The 24,399-nt window shown below is 39.1% G+C and overlaps 1 protein-coding gene and 1 non-coding gene across 4 annotated transcripts in view; both read right to left on the bottom strand.

Moving 5' to 3' along the window:
• The window catches only part of Cep78 (centrosomal protein 78), a 38,655-nt gene that overhangs the window by 10,237 nt on the left and 4,019 nt on the right, over nt 1-24,399 (bottom strand). For 2 of the 3 annotated variants that reach the window (XM_045139797.1, XM_045139804.1), the window contains exons 4-11: nt 23,959-24,062; nt 20,910-21,084; nt 17,993-18,106; nt 14,789-14,853; nt 14,403-14,514; nt 5,957-6,092; nt 3,627-3,672; nt 1,401-1,526 (exon numbers count right to left, since the gene is read on the bottom strand). In XM_045139797.1, coding sequence (XP_044995732.1) covers nt 1,401-1,526; nt 3,627-3,672; nt 5,957-6,092; nt 14,403-14,514; nt 14,789-14,853; nt 17,993-18,106; nt 20,910-21,084; nt 23,959-24,062 — 878 coding nt within the window. The remainder of the gene's footprint in view (nt 1-1,400; nt 1,527-3,626; nt 3,673-5,956; nt 6,093-14,402; nt 14,515-14,788; nt 14,854-17,992; nt 18,107-20,909; nt 21,085-23,958; nt 24,063-24,399) is intronic. The other variant, XM_045139807.1, reaches the window with a different exon arrangement.
• On the bottom strand, nt 9,939-10,056 carry LOC123457908. Its single transcript, XR_006635261.1, has one exon. It is a non-coding gene; the product is annotated as a small nucleolar RNA SNORA17 (small nucleolar RNA).

The following is a 24,399-nucleotide window of genomic DNA, read 5'->3' as shown; positions in this document are numbered from 1 at the left end:
TGGGTTTACTGCTCCCCTGTGGGATTGGGGTTACAAGCACATATGGTCATGCACAGCTATTTCTTTAAATTTATTTATTTATTTGAGAAAAAGAAAGAGAATGGGTGAGCCAGGGCCTTTAGCCACTGCAAACGAACTCTAGCTGTATGTGCCACCTTATGCATTTAGCTTACGTGGGTCCTGGGGAATCAAACCAAGGTCCTTTGGCTTTGCAGGCAAATACTTTAACAGCTAAGCTCTCTCTCCAGGCCCCCAGCTGGAACTCACGGGGATCCTCCTACCTCCACCTCCTGAGTGTTGGGATTAAAGGCATACACCACCTCACCTGGCTCCCCTCCAGTGTTTTTTTTTTTGAGGTAGGGTCTTGCTCTGGCCCAGGCTGACCTGGGATTCACTATGTAGTCTCAGGGTGGCCTCGAGTGCTGGGATTAAAGGCGTGCACCACCACGTCTGGCTCCCTCCAGCTATTTTTAAAGTAGGATCTGGAGATTTGAATTCCAGAAGTCTTATGATTCCTGAGGCCCCCACATTTATACAGGAAGCACATTTAACCACTGAACCATCTCTCCAGTCCTTATTAATTTATTTTAAACATTCTTATTTATTTGCAAGCACAGAGAAGAGAAAGAATATTGGTGTGCCAGGGTCTGTCATCACTGCAAACTAATTCCAGATGTATTTACCACTTTGTGCATCTGATTTTATGTAGATACTGGTGAATGGAACCCAGGCCATCAAATTTTGCAAGCAAGTGCCTTTATCCACTGAACCATCTTTCCAGCCCATCTAGCCACCACTAACCCCCACCCCCACTTGTTTTTTGAAGTAGGGTATTACTTGAGCCCAGGATGACCTGGAATTCACTATGTAGTCTCAGGGTGGCTTTGAACTCAAGGCAATTCTCCCACCTCTGCCTCCCGAGTGCTGGGATTAAAGGTGTGAGCCACCATGCCTGGCAGCCCCCATCCTCTTAAAAAAAATCAAATTTATTTGCAAGCTCAGAGAACACAGGGTACCTTTTTGATGTTTACTGCTATAAAAGAACTCCAGATTCATATGCCACTTTGTGCTTTTGGCTAGAAGTATAGAGAAATCTAACCCAGGCTCACAGGCTTTGGATACAAGCACCTTTGACCTCTGAGCCATCTACTCAACACCATTACTAAATTTATATATTTTGTTTCCTCAAGGCAGGGTCTCACACTAGCCCAGGCTGACCTGGAATTTACAATGTAGTCTCAGGTGGGCATCAAAACTCACAGCAATTCTTCCGTCTCAGCTTCCCAAGTGGCTGGGATTAAAAGTGTGTCTGCCCAGGGTCTTTTCACTATCAAGCTTTTGCTATCCCAATTACAGTTTTGAAATGTTTTCTCTGTATTATCAAAGCCACAGTTTTGTACCTGCAATGCTTCTTGTTTTAAACTGGGTTTCTCAGGCACTTCATGAATACTTTCTGAAGAATCGTCAACCTCTTCAATTTCTGAGGATGAAGGACTCTCTATTGTCACTGTCACAGGAAAATCTGACTGTGTAAATACAGAACACAAGACTTAATACTAACATATGACATATACTAAAGGACATCTAGTCAAACTGAAATATCAGGTGGTTATTTATAAATGTCTTACACTACTTCTTAGCCTAAAGCAATCATTCCTTAGGAGAACACCAGTAGCTTATCCTTGCTGTTGTTATGTAGTACACAACTATGGCTAATATTTAGAATTTTCCATATTACTTTACTAAAAATCCTTTTATATAAATCAAATGAAGAGCCGGGATAAACATTTTTTCTTAGGTCAAGTTTTATACTACAGAGAAGAAATTTATTCTATAACATGAGACATAAAATTGCATAAGTATAATTTTTAGATGAAAAACTTATCAACAGGGGACAGATAATGAGCAGACTACTCTAAAGTCAGTAGTTTTTTTTTTTTAATATTAAGTCTTTTTCATTTATTTGAAATCAGATAGAGACAGAGAAGACAAACTTAGACAATGGTGCCAGGGTCTCCAGACACTGCAAATGGCCTCTAGATGCCCCTTTGTGTACTCAGCTTTATATGGGTACTGGGGAATCAAACCTGGGTCCTTTGGCTTTGCTGGCAAATTCCTTAACTTCTGAGCCATCCCTCCAGCCCCATTAAAGTCAGTAAGTTTTAACTGTAATTAATAAACAATAGTATTTTTAAAAATAAATCATATACACACATATATAAAATATATGCACAACTAAATCTGACCTACCATAAACCTCATCTCCTTATCCGCCAGCAAAAATTTCTGTAATAACAGTACAATTCTTCTGTCATGTTTTCACCAGCACTAGATGTTTTCCCATTTCTAGTTTCCCATCAGTAAAAACTGACTTACAACCCTATTCAAATATATATGTGTGTGTGTGTGTGTGTATATATGTTGAAACAGAGTACAAGGATAACATAACTATGGGTAATGAGTTACCACTCACAGCAAGCCCTGCAGTTTATGAAAATCCTTAATGGAAGAATGAGATGGCATCTTGACTTTTGGGTGTGTGGGGCAGCACCGACATCCACGGTACTCTTCTCTTCACCCAGGTCAAGCCTTCTCTCAGAGAACCTACAGTCTCTACAACAACTGGAAAGAAGAACCAGCAGTCTGACAAAACTAGCTATTCCAAGATTGTGATGCAGGAGGCAGGGAATGTTTGTGGCCCTGGTGAGGAAGGAAGAAATGCTCAGAGAAAACATTTATTGCTTTGCTCTGATTTTAAAATTAGGGAAGGAGGGAATTCCCAAAGCAACAAATGTGAGGATACTTCTGAGCATGACAACTCACTGTATTAAATGAGAAATGGTGGCCAAATTGTTGTGAAAACAGAAGGCTTCCCTCAGTGTGTGTCATGTACACTTATCTATACTGTACAATTAGGAGAGCAACCTGGAAAACTTAACAAATGTAATTGCTTCATGTAAAGGAAAATGTATTTTCTTTTTTTTTGATCATTTTATATTTTAGTTATTTGCAAACAGGGAAAGAACATTAGACAATGAGCTGAGAGAGAGAGAGAGAGAAGAGAGAAGAGAGAGAGGGAGGGAAGGAGGGAGGGAGGGAGGGAGGGAGAGAGGGAGGGAGAAAATGAAATGGGCATGCCAAAGCTTTCTGACACTGCAAACCAACTCCAGGTGCCTGCAGCTCTTTGTGTATCTGGGGACTGTGGAACCAAGTCATGGGCCACTAGGCTTTGCAAGCAAGTGCCTTTAACCACTGAGCCACCTCCCCAGTCCCGTTTGATTATTTTATATTCTCTTAAGTGATGCATGCGCAAGGAAAATGTATTTTCTAAGGCTCTATTCAGTTTAAAAACCAGAGGTGGCTGGAGAGGTAGCTTAGTGGTTAAGGCACTTGCTGGAAAACCCAAAGGACCCAAGTTTGACTCCCCAGTACCCAAGTTAAGCCAGATGCACAAGGTGGCGCATGCGTCTGGAGTTCCTTTGTAGTGGCTGGAGGCCCTAGCATACCCATTCTCTCAAATAATAAATAAAATATATTTAAAAAGTATATTGCAAAAGAAAAAGCACAGAGAATAACCCTCCACTTTTTTACACTATAATCACTTATATATAAATGATAAAACATACCTGCAGGTGATTAGATATATCTCGAGTTTTGATTAATGGAAAACCCCTAAAAAGATATCAACAAATAAGTTATATTTTGATGTAAATATACCACCAGTTAACATGTTATCAAATTATTAGCATTACTACATTATCCATATAGAACTATATATAGTATCAAATAACTCAAAATAAGCACCTAGGCTATGCTATGGAGAAAACTGAACAGATTCTAGCATAATGGCTTTGACAGATAACTTAAGACACTGATAGGCATTTAGTTCTTGTATAATGGCAATTCAAATTACCACCCTCAGTTCAGGATGACTGAGATTTTTCTTTTTTTCTAGGTAGGATCTCACTCTAGCAAAGGCTGACCTGGAATTCACTCTGAAAAAAACATGAAACCATAAAGTTACATAAAACTAAAATGTAAAATTTGAAATATAAAATTAGACAACTAGGTATGGTGACTTATACTTGTAATCCCAACACTCAAGAGGTTAAGGCAGGAGGACTGCTACAAGTTCCAAGCCAGCCTGGGCTATACAGTGAACAAGTCTTTCTCTCAAAAAAACAAACAAACAAACAAACAAAAAACACCACTTGCCTCTGGTGGTTTGATTCAGGTATCCCCAATAAACTTAGGTATTCTAAATGATAGGTTCCTCGCTGATGGGAGATTTGGAAATTAACGCCTCTTGGAGGCAGTGTATTGTTGGGGGCGGGCTTATGAGTATTATAGCCAGTTTCCCCTTGCCAGTGTTTGGCACACTCTCCTGTGGCTGTTGTCTACCTGATGTTGGCCAGGAGGCGATGTCCACCTTCTGCTCATGCCATCATTTTCCTTGCCATCATGGAGCTTGCCAAAATAAATCCTTTTTTTTTTTGTTAAACCACAAGCTGCCCTTGGTCGTATGATTTCTGCTAGCAATGCGAATGTGACTGCAACACTGCCCTAATGACAACTTGTAATGTAAACAACTGAGCAGATACTTCACACAGCACTCACCTCTACCCAATCTGAAGTCCAGACTCTTTCATTAAGTGATTCTGAATTATCAATTCTTGAATATATATAACTAAGCCATTAGGTAATATCTACAATTTTTATTTTGTTTTTTGTTTTTTCAAGGTAGGTTCTCACTCTAGCCCAGGCTGACTTGGAATTGATTATGTCGTCTCAGGGTGGCCTTGAACTCACGGCAATCCTACTACCTCTGCTTCCTGAGGGCTGGGATTAAAGGCATGTGCCACCACGCCTGGTGGTAATATCTACAATTTTAAAAACTCCTTTGCTGGGCTGGAGAGATAGTTCAGTGGTTAAAGGTGCTTGCTTACAAAGTCTAATGGCCTGGGTTTGATTCCCCAGTACTCACATAAATCCAGATGCACAAAGTGATGCATACACGTGGAGTTCGTTTGCAGTGACAAGAGGCCCTGGTGTGCCTATACTCTCCTCTTCCCCTCAACTAAATAAATTAAAAAAAAAAAAAAAACTTTGCTAAATATTACAATGAGCAGCTATACTCTTGGTAAATAACTGGCTAGAACTAAATCTAGCTTGACTCAGATGAGAGGCTGGCTGACTTGGATTAAGTCTTAATCATATTTTTCCTTTTGTTCTTTTTTCAAGACAGCGTCTCATTACATAGTCCAGGCTGACCTGGAATTTGCTATGTAGCCCACTGGCCTGAGAGCTGCAATCCTGCTTTGACCTCCCTGTTGCTGGCTTAACAATGTGCCACCATGCCCAGATTAATCCATACTTTTTGTCTATTTTGTATTAAACCATTTCTCATTCCCTATTCCTACACATCTAAATTTCTATTGTCCAGCAGGACTTGTGTCAACTACACACTTTGACTAAAACCTTTTTTGTTTTTAGTTTTTGAAGATATATTTATTCATTTTCAAGTGGACAGGGAAAGAGAGAGAGGGAGAAGGGTAGAAGAGAGACATTATAGAAAGGGGATGGGCACACAAAGGCCTCTTGCCACTGCAAATGGACTCCAAATGCATATGCTACATGGGTACTGGGGAATCTAACCTTGTCCTTCAGCTTTGCAGGCAAGCGTCTTAACCACTAAGCAATCTCTCTAGCCCTAAAACCTTTTCTGACTTACACAACTGAAGAGGATTCCAGTCTTCTACTCTCTTTCATAAAGTTGTGTCTTAGTGTGGCATTTAAGTAACTTGAAGTTAATTATTCATTTTTGTCCCTTAGGGGACTCACTAGGCAGAGGTTATATGAGTCATTTTCCTCCTTATAGAAACAACCAGACACCACTCATACCATAGAAAATCACAACAAGGAATTACACTTAAGATAGGAAATAAAGATATCCTACCTAGTCCGTTTTGCACGTTCTGCAGTGCGCCATGGCGAGAAACCAGACACACCTGGTGGTAGAGGTTCAGGAGCATAACATTCTTTACTAATAGCATTTTTTCTTCCATTATTTACAGGTTTTCTTGCACCTAATCCTATGTATGAGAAAGGGTTTAAAAGATACATATTTATAGATTATCATGTGCATACTTGTGATTATCACTCTTAAGAGAACAAAAATTAGGAAGTGACAATAATATTGAGGCCATCAAAATATTTACTACATTAAAAAATTGGTAATTTGCTTTGGAGACATTGCCTCCCTATATATAGCCCAGGCTGCACTTGAATTTATGATCCTGCTGTTTCCTTTTTTGGGGGGGATTATAGGAATCTCTTTAAAAAAGAGAGGTTGCTAGGTAGTAGGTCAAAATTACCTTCTTAAACCATTTCATCTTTTTGATTTTATAGAAGACACAAAACAAGGAAAAGTCAGCACATAAAAGAATGAGAGAATTATCCTAAAGTCAAGACCAAAAGTTGAACATGAAATATTTGCAAAAGTTAGACCTACATATCAATACTGTTAGAACAAATAAAATTCACATGTAAGCATTTTTACCTGGTATTACTACCTCCCACCACAAGGGAGGTAGAGGAGTAAGATCAAGTCCCAGACCAGTCTTAGAAAGATACTGTACCAGGCTAGCAAGATGGCACAGTGGTTTAAGGCATTTGCCTGCAAAACCTAAGCAGCCAGGTTCAATACCCCAAAGCCCACGTAAGCCAGATGCATATGCTGGCCCATGTGTTTGGACTTCGTTTGCAGTGGCTAGAGGCCCTGGCATATCCATATACATACACACTCTCTCCGTCTCTAATAAGTTAATAATGATAATAAACAAATAAACAACAACAAAAAGAAAGATACAATCTCAAAGGCATAAAAAAATGAAAGCAAGCCAGCGTGGTGGTGCACACCTTTAATCCCAGAACTCGGAGGCAGAGGTATGAGGATCACTGTAAGTTCAAGACCACCCTGAGACTACATAGTGAATTCCAGGTCAGCCTAGGCTAGAGTGAAACCCTACCGCCAAAAAAAAAAAAAAAAAAGCAAGCAAGCAAAATAAAAAAGCCCTGGGAGATGGCTCAGCAGTTAAAGGGGCTTACTTGCAAAATCTGCAGGCTAGAGTTCTATTCACCCGTACCCACATAAAGCAAGATACACAAAATGACACATCGGAATTTGTTTATAGCAAGAGGCCTTGGCAAGCCCATGCTCGCACACACACCTCTCTCTCACACAAATTATTTCTTTGAAAAAAGTAGAAAAGGGCTGGAGAGATGGTTCAGTGGTCAAGGTACTCGTCTGCACAGCCAAAGGACCCAAGTTTGATTCCCCAGTACCCATATAAAGCAAGATGCTAAAGGTGGCACATGCATCTGGAATTCATTTGCAGTAGTTTAGAGGCCTTAGCACGCCCCCATTCTCTCTACCTTTCTGTCTCTCCCAAATTATATATATATATATATATATATATATATATATATATATATATATATTTTAAAGTGATTTCTTCTAAAAAGAAAGTAAAGAGCCAGGCATGGTGGCACATGCTTTTAAACCAAGCACTTGGGAGGCAGAGGTAGGAGGACTGCCCTGAGTTCGAGGCCACCCTCAGACTCCTTAATGGTTTTCAGGTCGGCCTGGGCAGAGTGAGACCCTACCTCGAAAAATAAAATAAAATAAAATAAAACAAAATAAAAAGAAAGTAAAATAAAATGGTTATACTCATCCTCATTATCTATTTTACTATGCAATATCTACTTTAGCAAAACTGGGATAGCATCTACAATAAGCGTTCAGTTATACAGCAGAAATATTTCATATAGTATAATTCATTCAAGTCACAGATTAACGGCGTTTTTCTGCACATATTTAGATGGCTATTAAAATCATAGACGCTCTGTTCATCCTGTGCTACTCTATTCTTTTTGTTTGCTTGTTTTGAGACATGGTCTCAATGTAGCCAGTAGCCTCAAGCTCAATATACAGTTGAAGATGACCTTGAACTCTCAATCCTCCTGACTCAACCTTCTATAGGTCCAGTTTTGCTTTTCAAGTTGATTACCCTTAATAGGAAAACTGCTTGTGTGTGTGTGATGTATATCAACTCTTTCTCTTTTAGCAAATGTTAACATTTTAATTAGAATCAAAGATCTTGTTAGGAGAAAAAATTCGTATACAAGTTCTTATCTTCTTTCTGCACATTGTATTTTTTCTTTTTCTTTAGAAAAAATAACTTTATTTAGGTTCCTTTGGCAGCACCCGGAGCACTCCCCCCCATAAAGTCATCACTTCTAAGACCATGAGCAGTGGGGCAGGCAGGCATGTTGGCTGGAATGTCAAGGGAGGTGACCTTGCACTGCCCCAGATCTAACTGCTGTGTAGTTCTGCAGGACAAGCCTGGAGGAAATGACCTTATCCTATCCTTTTTGGAAAAAGTAGTGAAACCCTAACTAATCCAAGTACGGCTGACAACGTAAGAGCTGGCTATTCCTATGAGAAGTGCAGTGCAGAGCCTGGCATCCCAGCAGAGGAAGGCTATGTGAGTGGCACAGCAGGTTCCTGGCAATAGTTAACTCAGGCCCTGCTGACCTGACAAGATGATGATGGTGGTACCAGTGAGGTCTGGAACTCTATCTGTACCTCTGTGGATGAGTGACAGGTCATAGAGCTTGGCCTCGTTCTTCCTGGCTTTTGAATCTCAACTGGGCTGTAGCCAGTCATCCTGGCCAATGAATGCACTTAACAGCTTCTGTCACCTTCCTTCCTGGCACTCACTCTGTAGTCTCAGGCTGGCCTTGAACTCAGTGATCCGATCCTCCTACTCCTGCCTCCTGAGTGCTGGGATTAAAGGCTTACATGACCACATCCACACCTTTTATCCCCCTGCTCTTATTATTATTTTTATTAACAACTTCTATGACTATAAACAATATCCCATGGTAATGGCCCCCTCCCTCTACTTTCCCCTTTGAAATTCCATTCTCCATCATATTCCTCCCCCTCTCAGTATCTCTTTTATTTTTTAACAGATTTTATTTTTATTTATTTATTAGAGATGGGGAGGGAGAGAGAAAGAATGGGTGCACGAGGGCCTCTAACCACTGCAAACGAACTCTAGCTGCATCTGGCTTACATGGGAGAGAATCGAACCGGGATCCTTTGGCTTTGCAGGCGAACACCCTAGCCACTAAGCCATCTCTTCAGCCCCTCTCTTTTATTTTGATGTCATGATCTTTTCCTCCTATTATGATGGTCTTGTGTAGTGTCAGGCACTGTGAGGTCATGGATATCTAGGCTATTCTGTGTCTAGAGGAGCATGTTGTAAGGAGTCCTACCCTTCCTCTGTCTCTTAAATTCTTTCTGCCACCTCTTCCGCAATGTATCCTGAGCCTTGGAAGCACACACCTTTAATCCCAGAACTTGGGAGGCAGAGGTACGAGGATAGCCATGAGTTTAAGGCTACCCTGAGACTCCATAGTGAATTCCAGGTCAGCCTGAGCTCGAGTGACACCCTACCTTGAAAAATAAAAACAAACAAATAAACAAAGGGCATGACAGGTCTCCAGCCACTGCCAACAAACTCCAAATGCATGTGCTACCTTGTGCACCTGGCTTACATGGGTACTAGGAAATTGAACCTGGGCCTGTAAGCTTTACAGGTAAGTGCTTTATCCGCTAAACCATATCTGCAGCTGAGCCTTTTGTTTTTTTGAGCCAGTGTCTTAACCCTGTGGCCCAGTCACCCTCAAATTCCCAATCCTTGTGCCTCAGGCTCCAGAGCCCTTTTCCATACAGTGGCTTCTCTTCTACCTCATGCTGGCTATGCAGAAGACCATCAAATGACCCAGGCCAGCCAACAATTAGGAGAGGGGTGGTCCCAGAGCTGGGCTTCAGGAGGCTGGCAAGCACTGCGTGCCACAGAGGAATGTGGAGTGTCAGGCTACTAATCATTCAGGTGTTCCCAGTTTAGACATAGCCTCTCTCCTCTCTGCCACCTACTGACACAAATGTAACACAGTAGCCATACTTGCATTGCCTGCAGGGACAGTGCACTTTTTTTCTTTCTAGCTCAGGCTGACATGGACTTCACGATGTAATCTCAGGATGGCCTCAAACTCATAGCAATCCTTCTACCTCTGGTCCTGAGTGCTGGGACTAAAGGTGTGCACCACCACACCTGGCTGCACTTTTATTTTCAATATGACTATGACACAACTAACATATTCAAGCCTTGTTCTCTGAAATCTAGACAGTTTTGACACTGATTTGGCTTACTTCTATGTCTCCAGATAACTGAAGCAAATACAAAAAGAAGCCCAAGAAATAAAGTGACTCTTAAAATAGCTCTTAAAATAGCCTGTAGTCACATTTCCACCTTTAAAAATATATATATTTTATTTACTTATTTGAAAGAAATAGGGGGGGGAGGGAGGGAGGGAGAGAATAGGTGCACCAGGGCCTTCAGCAACTGCAAAGAACTCCAGATGCCCTTGTGCATCTCTCTTACGTGGGTTGTGGGGAATTGAACCAGGATCCTTTGGCTTTGCAGGCAAATGCCTTAACTGGTAAGTCATCTCTCTAGCTCTCCACTTTTTTTTTTTAACTTAACTAGCTAATGTGGGTCTTGGGGAATCAAACCTGGGTTCTTTGGCCTTGCAGGAAAATGCAAATGCCTTAACCACTAGCCATCCCTCCAGCCCACATTTTTTCATTTTTTTTAAAATTCTTACTATATAATTCTGCTACATACAACTGCAGAATTCCTAGTATTTTACACATACTCATGTTTTTTTTTTCCTTTGGAGGTAGGCTTTCACTCTAGCTCAGGCTGACCTAGAATTCACTATGTAGTCTCAGCATGGCCTTGAGCTCACAGTGATCCTCCTACCTCTGCCCCCCAAGTACTGGGATTAAAGGCGTGTGCCATCATGCCCAGCATACTACATACGCATCAACTGTAATACTTTTAGGGATGCCTAACACATGATAAAACCTTTTATTAAAAACTATTGAGCCAGGCGTGGTGACGCACTCCTTTAATCCCAGCACTTGAGAAGCAGAGGTAGGAGGATTGCCATGAGTTTGAGGCCAGCCTAAGACTCCATAGTGAATTCTAGGTGAGCCTGAGCTAGAGTGAGACCCTACCTCAAAAAACCAAAAAAAAAAAAAAAAAAAAGTGTGTACCACTACACCAGGCTAGCATTTCAAAAATTCTGATTAAATATTGCTTAGCTACAACAACAAAATTTGGTTTCTTGGGACTAGAGTGACAGTTCAGCTGTTAAAAGCATTGCCTGCAAAGCCTAATGGCCCAGGTTTACTCTCCACTTCACATGCAAAGCCAGATGCACAAAATGGTGCATGTGTCTGGAGTTCATATACAGTGGCAGAAAGCCCTGGAGCACCCATACTCACTTTCTCATTTAAAAAAAAAAAAAATATATATATATATATATATATATATATATATATATATATATATACACACATACATACACACACATTTTTTAGCTTAATAATTTAATATTTGATTGTTTTGTTATGTTAATTGATACATGTATACTGTCTAGGAATGTGTGGTTATAGTTCTGTGGGAGATATAATTTGTTAGTGTTCACCAGCTTTTCAAACTTAGTGTGAGGTCTGCAAAGGACACAGTGAAAAAAGCAAAGAGGCAATCTACAGAATGGGAAAAAATCTTCGTCAGCTATATATCTGATAGAGGATTAATATCTAGGATATACAAAGAACTCCAAAAGTTAAATATAAGGAATCAAACAAGCCAATCAAAAAATGGGCTATGGGCTGGAGAGATGGCTTAGCGGTTAAGCACTTGCCTGTGAAGCCTAAGGACCCCGGTTCGAGGCTCGGTTCCCCAGGTCCCACGTTAGCCAGATGCACAAGGGGGCGCACGCGTCTGGAGTTCGTTTGCAGAGGCTGGAAGCCCTGGCGCGCCCATTCTCTCTCTCTCTCCCTCTATCTGTCTTTCTCTCTGTCTCTGTCCCTCTCAAATAAATAAAATAAAAATAAAAATATTTAAAAAAAAATGGGCTATGGAGCTAAATAGAGCATTCTCAAAGGAAGAAATACGAATGGCATATAAGCATCTCAAAAAATGTTCCACGTCACTAGCCATCAGGGAAATGCAGATTAAAACTACATTGAGATACCATCTCCTGTCAGATTGGCTACCATCATGAAAACAAATGGTCATAAATGTTGGCGGGGATGTGGAAAAAGAGGAACCCTTCTGCACTGCTGGTGGGAATGCAATCTGGTCCAGCCATTGTGGAAATCAGTGTGGAGGTTCCTAAAACAGCTAAAGATTGATCTATCATATGACCCAGCTATAGCACTCCTAGGCATATATCCACAGGACTCATCTCATTTCCTTAGAAATACGTGCTCAACCATGTTTATTGCTACTCACTTTATAATAGCTGGGAAATGGAACCAGCCTAAATGTCCCTCAACTGATGAGTGGATAATGAAGATGTGGCACATTTATACAATGGAGTTCTACTCAGCAGTAAAGAAAAATGAAGTTATGAAATTTGCAGAAAAATGGATGGACCTGGAAAGGATTATACTAAGTGAGGTAACCCAGGCCCAGAAAGCCAAGCGCCACATGTTCTCTCTCATATGTGGATACTAGCTACAGATGACTGGGCTTCTGCGTGAGAATGAAAATACTTAGTAGCAGAGGCCAGTAAATTAAAAAGGAGACATAAAGGGAAGAGAAAGGAAGGGAGGAGGGTACTTAATAGGCTGATATTGTATATATGTAGGTATAATGATTGTGATGGGGAGGTAATATGATGGAGAATGGAATTTCAAAGGGGAAAGTGTGGGGCTGGGGAGGGAGGGAATTACTATGGGATTTTTTTTTAAGTTTAAATTTAAAAAATTTTAAAAAATTAAAAAAAAAACTTAGTGTGAGGGGCTGTAGGGATGGTTTAGTGGTTAAGCACTTGCTTGCAAAGCCAAAGGACCCAAGTTTGATTCCCCAGGACCTATGTAAGCAAGTTGCACAAGGTGGCACATGCATCTGGACTTCGTTTGCAGTGGCTGGAGGCCCTGGCACACCATTTTCTCCCTCTCTCTGCCTCAAATAAATTAAAAAGATATTTTAAAAAATTTAGGGCTAGGTGTGGTGGCACATACCTTTATTCCCAGCACTTTGGAGGCAGAGGTAAGAGGATCGCTGTGAGTTCAAGGCCAGTCTGAGACTACAGAGTGCATTCCAGGTAGCCTGTGGTAGAGCGAGACCCTACCCCCCCAAAAAAGTGTGAGAGCTTAAACATATAATTAGCAGAATGCAAGAAAAATGTGAGAATTAATTTGTGTGAAATATACATATATTCAGAAGAATGTAAAGGTTGTCATTGCATGTTAGTTTTATAAAAGACAGTTTCCATCAGTTCCAGCCACAAAATTCTAGACAATCTGAATTTATTATTGAGGAAACTAAATTACATTATAATAAATATTCAGAAGATGTTTTTCTAGTTGGGCACAATGGTGCATACTTGCAACCTCAGGTACTCAGGAAGCTGAGACAAGAGGATCACAAGTTCTAGGTCAATCTGGGCAGCACATAAAGATCGAGTCTCAGAAAAAGCAAGTTATTCCAAAATGTTCCAGTTGGTGTTAATAAACTCATCTGCGATATTGTTTTATAAGGATTGCATGTAGGTTATGTCATGGAAAGGAACCTGATTTAGTCACTTTACATAAGAATTTGCAAGGACAGAGATGGGAACAAGGGAGAAAATAGAACTAATAAGAAATGAGGCTGGGTAATGTGGTTCAATGGTAGAGCACTTACATGAGGCCTTGGGCTCAACCTTGAAACTGAGGAAAAAGAAAAACAATTACCCTAAGCTGGGCATGGTAGCGCATGCCTTTATTCCCAGCACTTGGGAGACAGAGGTAGGAGGATTGCTGTTGAGTTCGAGGCCATCCTGAGACTACTTTGTGAATTCCAGGTCAACCTGAGCTAGAGTAAGACCCTACCTTGAAATACCAAAAAGCCAAAACAAAACAATTACCCGGTTAAAAATGTCACCAAAAGCATTCCAAATTTCAACTGCAAAATTATGAAAATAACATCAAATCAGGAAAAATTATCAAAATGATGAATAACTTATGAAAAACAATAAAGAGAGTTAATTTAAAAATACAAACATTAGCATACTCTTTCTAATGATTCAGTTACTATTTCTACATTTCATAAATGCTCATTACCTGTCATATAATAACTGGTCTATTCATGACATGCACAAGTCAATATTGGTTGTTACTTGACAGTAAGAAGAGATTTGAGTTGTATCATACTAGAACACAACAGATGTAAGTTTTAGTGTCACTGAAAAGCCCAAACAAAAAGGGTTACCAATTCTAATAGTAGCTTTTCCTTTCCGACAACTTCCTAGAACAATAGTTCTCTTTTTCTGTTTAGCAGTTTTGGATGATTCCTTCACAGATGGAGAAGTTATCCACTGGTACTAGAAAAGAGATACAGGGAATTTCAGGTACAGGTGATTTTTGATGGGCTGATCGTAGCTGTAAATTATTAAGACCTTCTATGTTAATAAAAGGTTTACAATTTAGAGTTCTCACATCCCAAATTAAAGAATTACGCATTATTTTCAAAAACGGCAAAGCTGATTGATTTGAATGAAAACTTAAGATGACAGAAAAGTACTTTGTTTTATTAAGAGCAGAAGAAAAATAGCAACTAAAGAGAAATTCTTTACAGAGGATTGAAAAATGTTATACCTCTGACTTAGCACTCCTCCCATTCTGCAAAACTTTTTTGATAACTTCTTTCATCATTGAATGATCTAAAGTAAGATGAAATAAAAAGTAAAATTGTTGTAGCTGTTTTCCAGTAAGTGACTATTTACTATTTTTTTTCAAATCAATTTTGTGCTGGATGGTTAGGCTCCATGAACCTGGCAGTTTTTGCACTAAAATGTGTGAACATTACTCCCATGATAAGAAACCAACTCTTTTTATTCAGTTAATCTATAACTGAGGGGACAAACATGTGCTCTGCTGTGGGAGGATGGCAGTGCATACACCAGCATCCACACAGGAGAGAGGTATCCTTCTGTGTGTGTGGGTTTGGGATAGGTGGAAACAACCTGATGGAGCTTAGCTTCCTCTGAGAAGAGCTACTGCTTTATCCCCTCTTCTGCCCCCACCATACTTACTATTTGTACCTCATAATAGTCAGTATCTGCCACTTTTTGTAAACAGATATTTAGATATGGCACAAGTGCACATCTACTCAAGAGTAATTATTAAGTTATTACTAATAACTTGTCTTAATTAAATTTAATTTATATTAGGCAGACCATTAAAGTATTAAAATCACTTTTTTTGTGAAAAAGCAATTAAAATGGTGACTGTTAACAGTTATTAAGTTCTCATTAACTGTTCATACAGCAGGAATAAAATTCATCTCATCTAGCTAGGCAGTGGCACTTAGCTGGTAGAGACAAAGGGATATTATTTAAGACAATGCAGTCTTGATTTCTATCTCTAGGGATAAAGAAACTTCACAGAATTAGTGAAATGGGGCAAAAGATGGGCATGCACTTTGAGAGCTTTCTTTGTGACCCTGTTTTTCAAGAAAAGGCATTCTGTTAACATCAGCATGCTTCCAGAGCCTGCTCTGAATAACCAGTCAGATTGTCCTTATTTATACTACTTTCCAGGCTTTGTGCAAAAATCTTGTTAAATTCTATAATGGTAAGATGTATTTTAAAAATACATTAAGCTGGGCATGGTGGTGCATGCCTTTAATCCCAGCACTCGGGAGGCAGAGGTAGGAAGATCACTGTGAGTTCAAGGCCATCCTGAGATTACATAGTTAATTCCAGGTCAGTCTGGACCAGAGTGAGACCCTACCTCAAATGAATAAAGAAATAAAACTATTTTATATAAAAACTGACAGAGAAATTTGCTTTGTGTAATGCAAGCAGGCTTTAAGAAAGCACTGCAGCAAATTTACTACAAGTCCAGAATTGACAGATCTGTTAATAGATGATACACGTGCAACTAAATATGGACTATTTTTTTAGTTTTAACAAAATGAAAAAGTCAATTTTTCCCATAAAATTAAATATGATTCCATATTATGAAATATACTTATTTCTACTTTTTTTGAGGCAAAAACATTATCTACCTGTTTACATCTGAACTCCTTTACTAGAATGTAAGCTGCATTGAAGTGAATTCTAGGTCAGCCTGGGCTAGAAAGAGACCCTGCCTCAAAAAACCAAAATAAATAAATAACGATCAAAACTAAGAGTTGGACACTGTTCCAACACTTACTATTTAAAAGGCAAAACCAAAGTTGTGATATGCCCTACAAATAACCCTACTCTGTTGTATAGATAATCATCTAGGGCATTTGTTTTTTTGTTTTTCCAGACAGGGTCTCACTTTAGGCCAGGCCAACCTGGAATTCACTATGTAGCCTCAAGGTGGCCTTGAACGCAGGGCAATCCTCCTACCTCCGCGAGTGCTGGGATTAAAGGAATGTGCCACGAAGCCTAGCTCATCTACGGCATTTTTTATTTTAATATTTATTTTTATTTATTTAGTTATTTATTTGTGAGGAGGGAGAAAAAGAGAATGGGTGGTAGGGCCTTCAGCTGCTGCAAATGAACTCCAGACACACGCACCCCTTTGTGCATCTGGCTTACATGGGTCCTGGGGAATCGAATCTGGTTCCTTTGGCTTTGTAGGCAAGTGCCTTAACCTCTAAGCCATCTCTCCAGCCCATAGGGCGTTTTTAAAATGACTATTTCCTTCATAGCTAATATCAATCTATCAGCAAGTCTTCTTAGTTATATTTGGTTATTACCTGCTTTCACCATCTAACCTTCCATCCTAAGCCAAGCCATTATCACCTATACATGTTACTTCTCCAGTGAAGCCACCCCAATCTGTTTTCTTTTTGCCCTTTCTACAATCTACATTATCTACCTGTTTCCATCTGAACTCCTTTACTAGAATGTAAGCTGCATGAGGACAAGATAATATCTAGCTAGTTCATCATTATCCGCTTAGTATCTGAATTAGTACTGTAGACACAGAAGTTTTAAACTACTACTACTACTCCCCCTTCCCCACACCCACAGTAGGGTCTCACTTTAAGCCAGGCTGATCTGGAACTCACCTGGTAGCTCTAGGCTGATCTCAAAATTCACAAAAATCCTTCTACCTCTGCCTCCTGAGTGCTGGGATTAATGGTGTGTATCACCATAGCCAAAAACTACTTCTTAAATAAGCAAATGATGAAATATTCCAAAAATTTAGAAGTTCCACAGAAAAGACATAATACTCTTAATAGAATCAATTTTATTATCTGTGCTTACTTATATGCAGTAGCCATAAACAAGAATTTACAAGTATAACTCATTTAAATTAAATTATTTGCTAAAAACTGTAAGATTAAGAAAGAAAATACATTGTTTTAAAAACTATCAATACAAGGCTGGAGAGATGGCTTAGGGGTTAAGGCATTTGCCTGCAAAACCAAAGGTCCCCAGTTCGATTCCCCAGGACCACGTAAGCTAGATGCATAGGGTGGAACATGTGCCTGAAGTTGTACTGGCTAGAGGCCCTGAGGCACCCATTCTCCCTCCCTCCTTCCCTCTTCTCTCTCTCTCAATCTAGCTCTCTCAAATAGATAAATATATTTTAAAAAAAAAACTATCAATACACAAACTTACTTTGTTTTGCTATTTTCTTTTTTAAAGGTACTTGGGCTATAGAGATGACTAAGTGGTTAAAAGGTGCTTGCTTGCAAAGCCTAATAGCCTGGGTTCAACTTCCCAGTACCTACATAAAGCAAGACTCACAAAGTGGAACACGCATATGCAGTTTGTTTGCAGTGGCAAGAGTACACCTAAATGCATGCATTTTCTCTCTGCTTTCAAATAAATTAATAAAGGCATACTGACATACCAATAAGCAGATTTTTTCTTATATCCAGAATGACCAAAGTTCTGTTGGTTTCAAGGGCCTTTAATAAAGCCTTGGCCCCTTTGTTGGTGAGTCCACATTGTTGCAGGTCAAGTGCTTTTGATGAAAGAGAACATGTCATTTGCTGACTATATACAGTTTAACATACAGACAACTTTTATTCATGCTTGAGACATTCCTATACAAGACACTAGTTATGACAGTTTTCTAGTTTTGGATCTTGAACAAAGAAAAGCAGAAAAGCACATGCAAACACAATAAAACAAGCCTCTTCTTAGATGTGCTATGCTTACTCTACCCACGATATTTTAGAATTAAAGAGCTGAAAAGTAAGTCCACACAATATCTGAGAGAAAAACATGAAAGAATGGTAATATAAATATCATAGGTAAGTTATCATTATTTAGTTTTAGTTTTTTTTTTTTTTCAAGGAAGAGTCTTACTCTAGCCCAGGCTGATCTGGAACTCACTCTGTAGCTCCAGACTGGCCTCAAACTCACAGCAATCCCCCTACCTCTGTCTCCTGAGTGCTGGGATTAAAAGCATGTACCACCATAACTGTCGTGCAGTGAATTTTTTATTATGATCGTGAATTCCAAGTGATCTCAGAATATTATAATATTGAAAGTAAAAAGGGTACAAATGTAAAAGCTGTTAATTTCAGAATAAAATATGATGGTTTACCTATCAGATTAAGAGCATAGAAGAAAAAACTTTAAAATGTACATACTCTTGTAATCCAGCAACACTCCTAGAATGTTCCTGTAAGAAATAGAGATGCAGGCAAGGAAGTCTATGAAGTACTGTTAGTAACAGTAAAACACTGGAAATAGCTTAATTACCAAGAAGAAATGAATAAAGTAAAAAAGTACCATGGTATGGTAATGTACTAGATCTCTGAGCAGACACAAAAAAATGATGGAGATGCAAGTTTATTGATCCATCATGCTCATACCGTATTCATTAGAAAAAACTATGAAATCTAAACAGCTACCAAACTTGTATTTAAAAAAAGTATTAGAGGGCTAGAGAGATGGCTTAGAGATTAAGTGCTTGCCTCGATTTCCCTATACCCATGTAAGCCAGATGCACAAGGTGGCGCAAGCATCTGGAGTTTGTCTGCAGTGAGTGGAGTCTGTGGTGCACCCATTCTCTCTCTCTGCCTCTTTCTCTGTCTGTTGCTAATAAATAAATAAAAATAAAAAAGTATTAGAATCATAGCTATATGTAATACTTGCATTAAAAGGGTGGTGAGGAGGACTCTCAATTTGGAAACCTCAAAGTTTTAAAACAGATACAAGTTAGTGTTTATTGAGTGTGAGGGTCTCATACATACTGTTAGTGTGGACCATAAAAAGGTATAATAATTCTAGAAGACAGTTTGGGAACCTGTATCACAAGTCTTTATGTTATACCAAAGTCATTTCACTTGTACATCCTACAAAAAGTGACTCCAACAGACATATGTACATCTAGGTTGTTTACCTCATAGTCATTTGCACAAGAGGAAGATACAAACTGTCTAAATGCAAAATAGCAGGGAATTAAAACTATCATCCATCAAAACAAAGAATACTAAATGACACATCATTAAGTAAAAAAAGTAGGACTACAAAAATAGTAAGTATGCAAATATATTTATTTAAAAAAAGACTGAACATGGTGTTGCAAACCTTTAATCCTAGCATTTGCAAATCCAAGATAGAGGATCGGTGAGGATCAGGAATGCTTGTGAGGATCAAGAATGCTGTGTGAGTATCAGGAGTGCTATGGAAGGATCAGGAATGCTATATGAGGATCAAGAGTGCTGTGCAGGAATCAGAAGTTCTGTGGGAGGATCAGGAGGCTTGGCACCCAAGAACTGGGCACAGATGTCCACTTTGCTACTTACTGGCCCTAAGCCTTTATAATTCATATAAATTCCTTGGGCCCTGATTTTTTCTTCCTGACCTACTCCTCCACCACATTGTCTGGAATGTGTGAATGGTATCTTGGTGCTCACAGACAACTAAGTTTTTTGTTCCAAAGTTTGTGTTTGTAATTAAAAAAAAAAAAAGCTTTACTGGCTAAAAATTAGTTTATCCTTATTAAAGAAAACATACTTTCCAAGGAAAAGGTAATTGACTTAATAAAGATGAATATAGAGGAATGGGGGGGTCTGATTCTTTTTAGAATAAAAAAGTTACTGTTGAAAACTTGAATTTAAAGCAACAGGGAAGAGGCTTGATAAAATGATAAACATTTTACAAGAACAGTGATGTGTCTGAGTACTTCCTGTAACTTTCCTGAACCCTCTGCTCATGTCATCATGGAGCTTCTCCTTGGGTTCGTAAGCCAAAATAAACCCTCTTTTTTCCCTTGGGGGGGGGGGGGGATAGAGAATCGCTTTAAGTTCAAGGCCAGCTTGGGACTATAGAGTGAGTTCCAGGTCAGCCTGGGCTAGAGTGAGACCCTACCTTGAAAAACTAACTAGAGGCTGCAAGTATTATATCAAAATGAAGTGAATTTATCTCTAGGTCTTTTGCTTATAGGTAATATTGTTTGCTTGCTTACTCTGCTCTGTTTTTTCCTATGAAGAATACATGCGACTTTTATTTAAAAATTTTAAAGTACAATAAAAGCTATTAGAGCAAAGGTATTTAGAATATTTTACAACAAATACTATAGTGCCCACTAGCATATTTAACATTCAACAGTCTTCAATTTTTTTTTTTGTTTGTTTTTGTTTTTCGAGGTAGGGTCTCACTCTGGTCCAGGCTGACCTGGAATTAACTCTGTCATCTCAGGGTGGCCTTGAACTCATGGTGATCCTCCTACCTCTGCCTCCCGAGTGCTGGGATTAAAGGCGTGCGCCACCACGCCCGGCCAGTCTTCAATTTTTGAGGCTCAATGAACTTACCTTTAAGCCATAAGTCCTCATTAAGAGAGTCTGCAAAAGCACATGCACCTAGGTCACCAATGAGCGTGTTGCAATTCAGTGTAATGCGCCTTAACCCAGCCATGCAATCAAGATCAGGTCTCCTATAGCGAAGACTCTCAGCCCAGGTTTCTTCATGCCTTCTCATGGCCTGATACTTTAAAAATATAACAACATACAATTTAGATGCAAAGAAACAGGAAATCTAAAGGGAAACTAGGATGGTTGATTATGTCAGTACTTCATATACCCTCATAACATCCTAAGGATATATATTCAGGGAGAGTCAGCTTGTCCTTAGGACATTCTGGTGTGGAGGTCGTTACCCAGTTCCAAATCTGCCACTGGTTAGATTTGAGAATAGTCATGTTTGTCCTGCTGCTGATTGGCCATGTAACCTGACAACTAAAATAAGGTGTTTTTCTGTTTTTGTTTTTTTTTTAAAAGAGGGTCTCATTACATAACCCTTGCTATAGACTAGGTTATCCTAGACTATAACTCTTGACTGGCTTCAGAGTGCTGCATTACCACCAAATACCACGATGCCTGGCTTTCAATGAACTTTTGGAACTTTTTATTTTCCTTTTTGCCAAGTTAAAGAACTGGTCCTCCAGGGACTAGTTGGAAGAAGAAATTCAATGTAGGGGAAATGGGGAGGAAGGGCGGTAGGAAGGGATAATGAGCATGGTATATTGTGTTTATGTATGGAGGTTATCAATAAAAAATTTCAAAATGGGCCTGGAGAAATGTTTCAGCAGTTAAAGCACTTGCTTTCAAAGCCTAACAGCCAGAGTTTGATTTCCCAGTACCCACATAAAGCCAGATGCACAAAGTGACACAAGCATCTGGAGTTTGCAGTGGCTGGAGGCCCTGGCATGCCCATTCTCTAAGTCTCTCTTCTATCTCTCTCTGCTTGCAAATAATAATAAAAAAATTATATTGGTTCTAAACTCTATCAGTCTGTCCTTCAGTGATTTCCAACACTTATTTGACTCAGCACCCTACAAGTAAAAAGCTATGTAAAGTTCTATATAAATATTTTATGTATATAAACTACACAGAAGCAACAGGTATTTTGGCAGGGGCACAGGGGAAAAGGGATGTGGTGCTATGGGTCATATCCAGAGCCCTGTGCATGCTAGACCAAGTTTTAAAATAATAGATGGATAAATATGGAGGGTGTTCTAACTCATACTTCCTAGGGAACACATGCCACCTATAAAGGGCTGAAATAAACAAGGCCATTCTGACATGCCACAGGAAAATGATGGTTTGACTTTTAACTATAGGTATAGCTTGTTTTTTTTTTTTTTTAAAGACTATAGTCAGTTCTTTATATTCACAAGGTAAATTATGGCAAGAGGGAACATTAATTTTAAAAGAAAAAATGCTACATTCTTCAACGGTGAAAGACTCAAAAGTCCTGTAACATTACATTAAAGGTAGAATGCAATATTTCAGGTAAGAATCACTGTCTCAAAGCAACAAGAAGCAACAGCATTAACATAATACTTGTTATGTGCAGGCACAATTTCAGGAAGTTAGCACCTGGTAAGACAGGATTTTTAGTTGTTATTTGTTTTCTAGGTAGGGTCTCACTCTAGTCCATTACAAACTGGTAGCCCAGACCAGCCTTGAACTCACAGCAATCCTATCTCTGTTTCCTGAGTTCTGGAATTAAAGGCATGTGCAACCACATCTGACTTAGATTTTCTTATATAGATCCTACAGTGGTAAAGTGATTTGTCTATGATCATGATATATAGAATGAGCAAGCCAGGATTTTAACCTAGGCCTTTAAGCTCCAGAATCCACATTCTTATCTAGGCCTTGTGGTACAGAACAGTAATCCCAGACACTTGGGAGGCTGAGGTAAAAGGATTGCAAGTTTAAGGCCTGCCTGGGCAACAGAGCCAGTTCTAGGCCAGCCTAGGCAACTTATCGGTAATGTGTCTCAAAAAAAATTTTAAAAAGGATAGATGCTTAGTGACAGAGCACTTGTCAGGCATGTGTGAGGCCCTAAGTTTAATCTTTAACACTGAAAAACAAACAACCAAACAAGCACACACACAAAAAACGAAATACCAAAAAACCCAGAATCTGTGCTCTTGACTACTACTTATAACAAAGGTCAGAGGAGTTACACTATAAAGGCGCAAAAGCAAGCATTTAAGCTTTGTGGGTTAGACAGTTTATTTTGTCAAGTACTCAAATCTGGCATAAGGCAACAGTGGCCAGTTACCATGGGAACAACTAAACATGGTTGTGTTCTCAAATACCTTTTATTTAAAAAACAGGTGATGACACCTTCCAAGGCTCAGGGTTTATTGCAGAAGAGGTGGTGGAAAGAATTTAAGTGCCAAAGGAAGGGTAGGACTCCTTACAACGTGCTCCCCCAGACACAATATGGCCTGGATATCCGTGACCTCAGTGCCTGACACTACCTACATAAGACCATCATAACAGGACGAAATGATAATGACATCAAAATAAAAGAGAGACTGATTGAGAGGGCAACTGCATACGATGGAGAATGGAGTTTCAAAGGGGAAAGTAAGGGGAAGGACATTACCATAGATTTTTTTTATAATCATGGAAGTTGTTAATAAAAAAAAATGAAAAGAAAAAAGTTCAAGGATGGCCTAGGTTATGTAAAAATACTGTGTCTCAACCTCTAATAAGAAAACCCACAAATTAAGGCTTCATGTCAAATTGTTAAGTAATTTTAGGCTAAATATAAAATTGTAATTATAATGTTAAGGCATCATTAGGATTATTTTTTAAGAAACATAAAATGCTATGTTGCAATTTTTTTAGTATATAAATTATAGCAGTTAATATTATTTGAGGACTGTAATAGTTTCATTTGTAGTAGGAGACCCTGGTGCATGCACGCACACACACAAAAATATTTAAAAGACTAAACTGTGATCATCACATGGATCAAGACAAAAATAACTGCTACCTCATTGCTAAGTAATAATGTGTTCCAGTCACAATACATTTTCATAAATTCTGAATATACAGTCACCTTTAAGATCTTGGCCATGTGATCAGCTCCCTGCCATGTCAGATTACATCCTGTGAAGTTGACTGTCTTAAGAGTGATAGAGTTCTTTATACCTTGACAAATAACTAAAAGGGGAAAAACACACACAATAAGACCTCATCCTAGTCAAGTTGATCAACCCTCATTTATCCACTCTTGTGTCTCTTAGTTTAGTTTAGAGCTGTATTTCTCAAATGACTCTATAATCCTCACAAGACAATGATGGATTAGTAACAAAGTAACAAAGCATTATTCTAGATTACTAGAATTCTAGCAGTTGCTAAGGTTAAATTTTCAAATAGTGTAAATTTATTCCCAATAACAAGCAAACTACCATATATACCTTTTGAGATAGTTAAGGAAAAACCTAAAAAGCATAATTCTTCCTATTTTCATTTCCAATGACATCCGTTGGTTTTGCTT

This window comes from Jaculus jaculus, chromosome 1 (genome assembly GCF_020740685.1).
Source record: "Jaculus jaculus isolate mJacJac1 chromosome 1, mJacJac1.mat.Y.cur, whole genome shotgun sequence".
Taxonomy (NCBI): domain Eukaryota; kingdom Metazoa; phylum Chordata; class Mammalia; order Rodentia; family Dipodidae; genus Jaculus; species Jaculus jaculus.
Note: the sequence above shows the minus strand (reverse complement) of the source record. Positions and strands in the feature narration are given on the sequence as shown.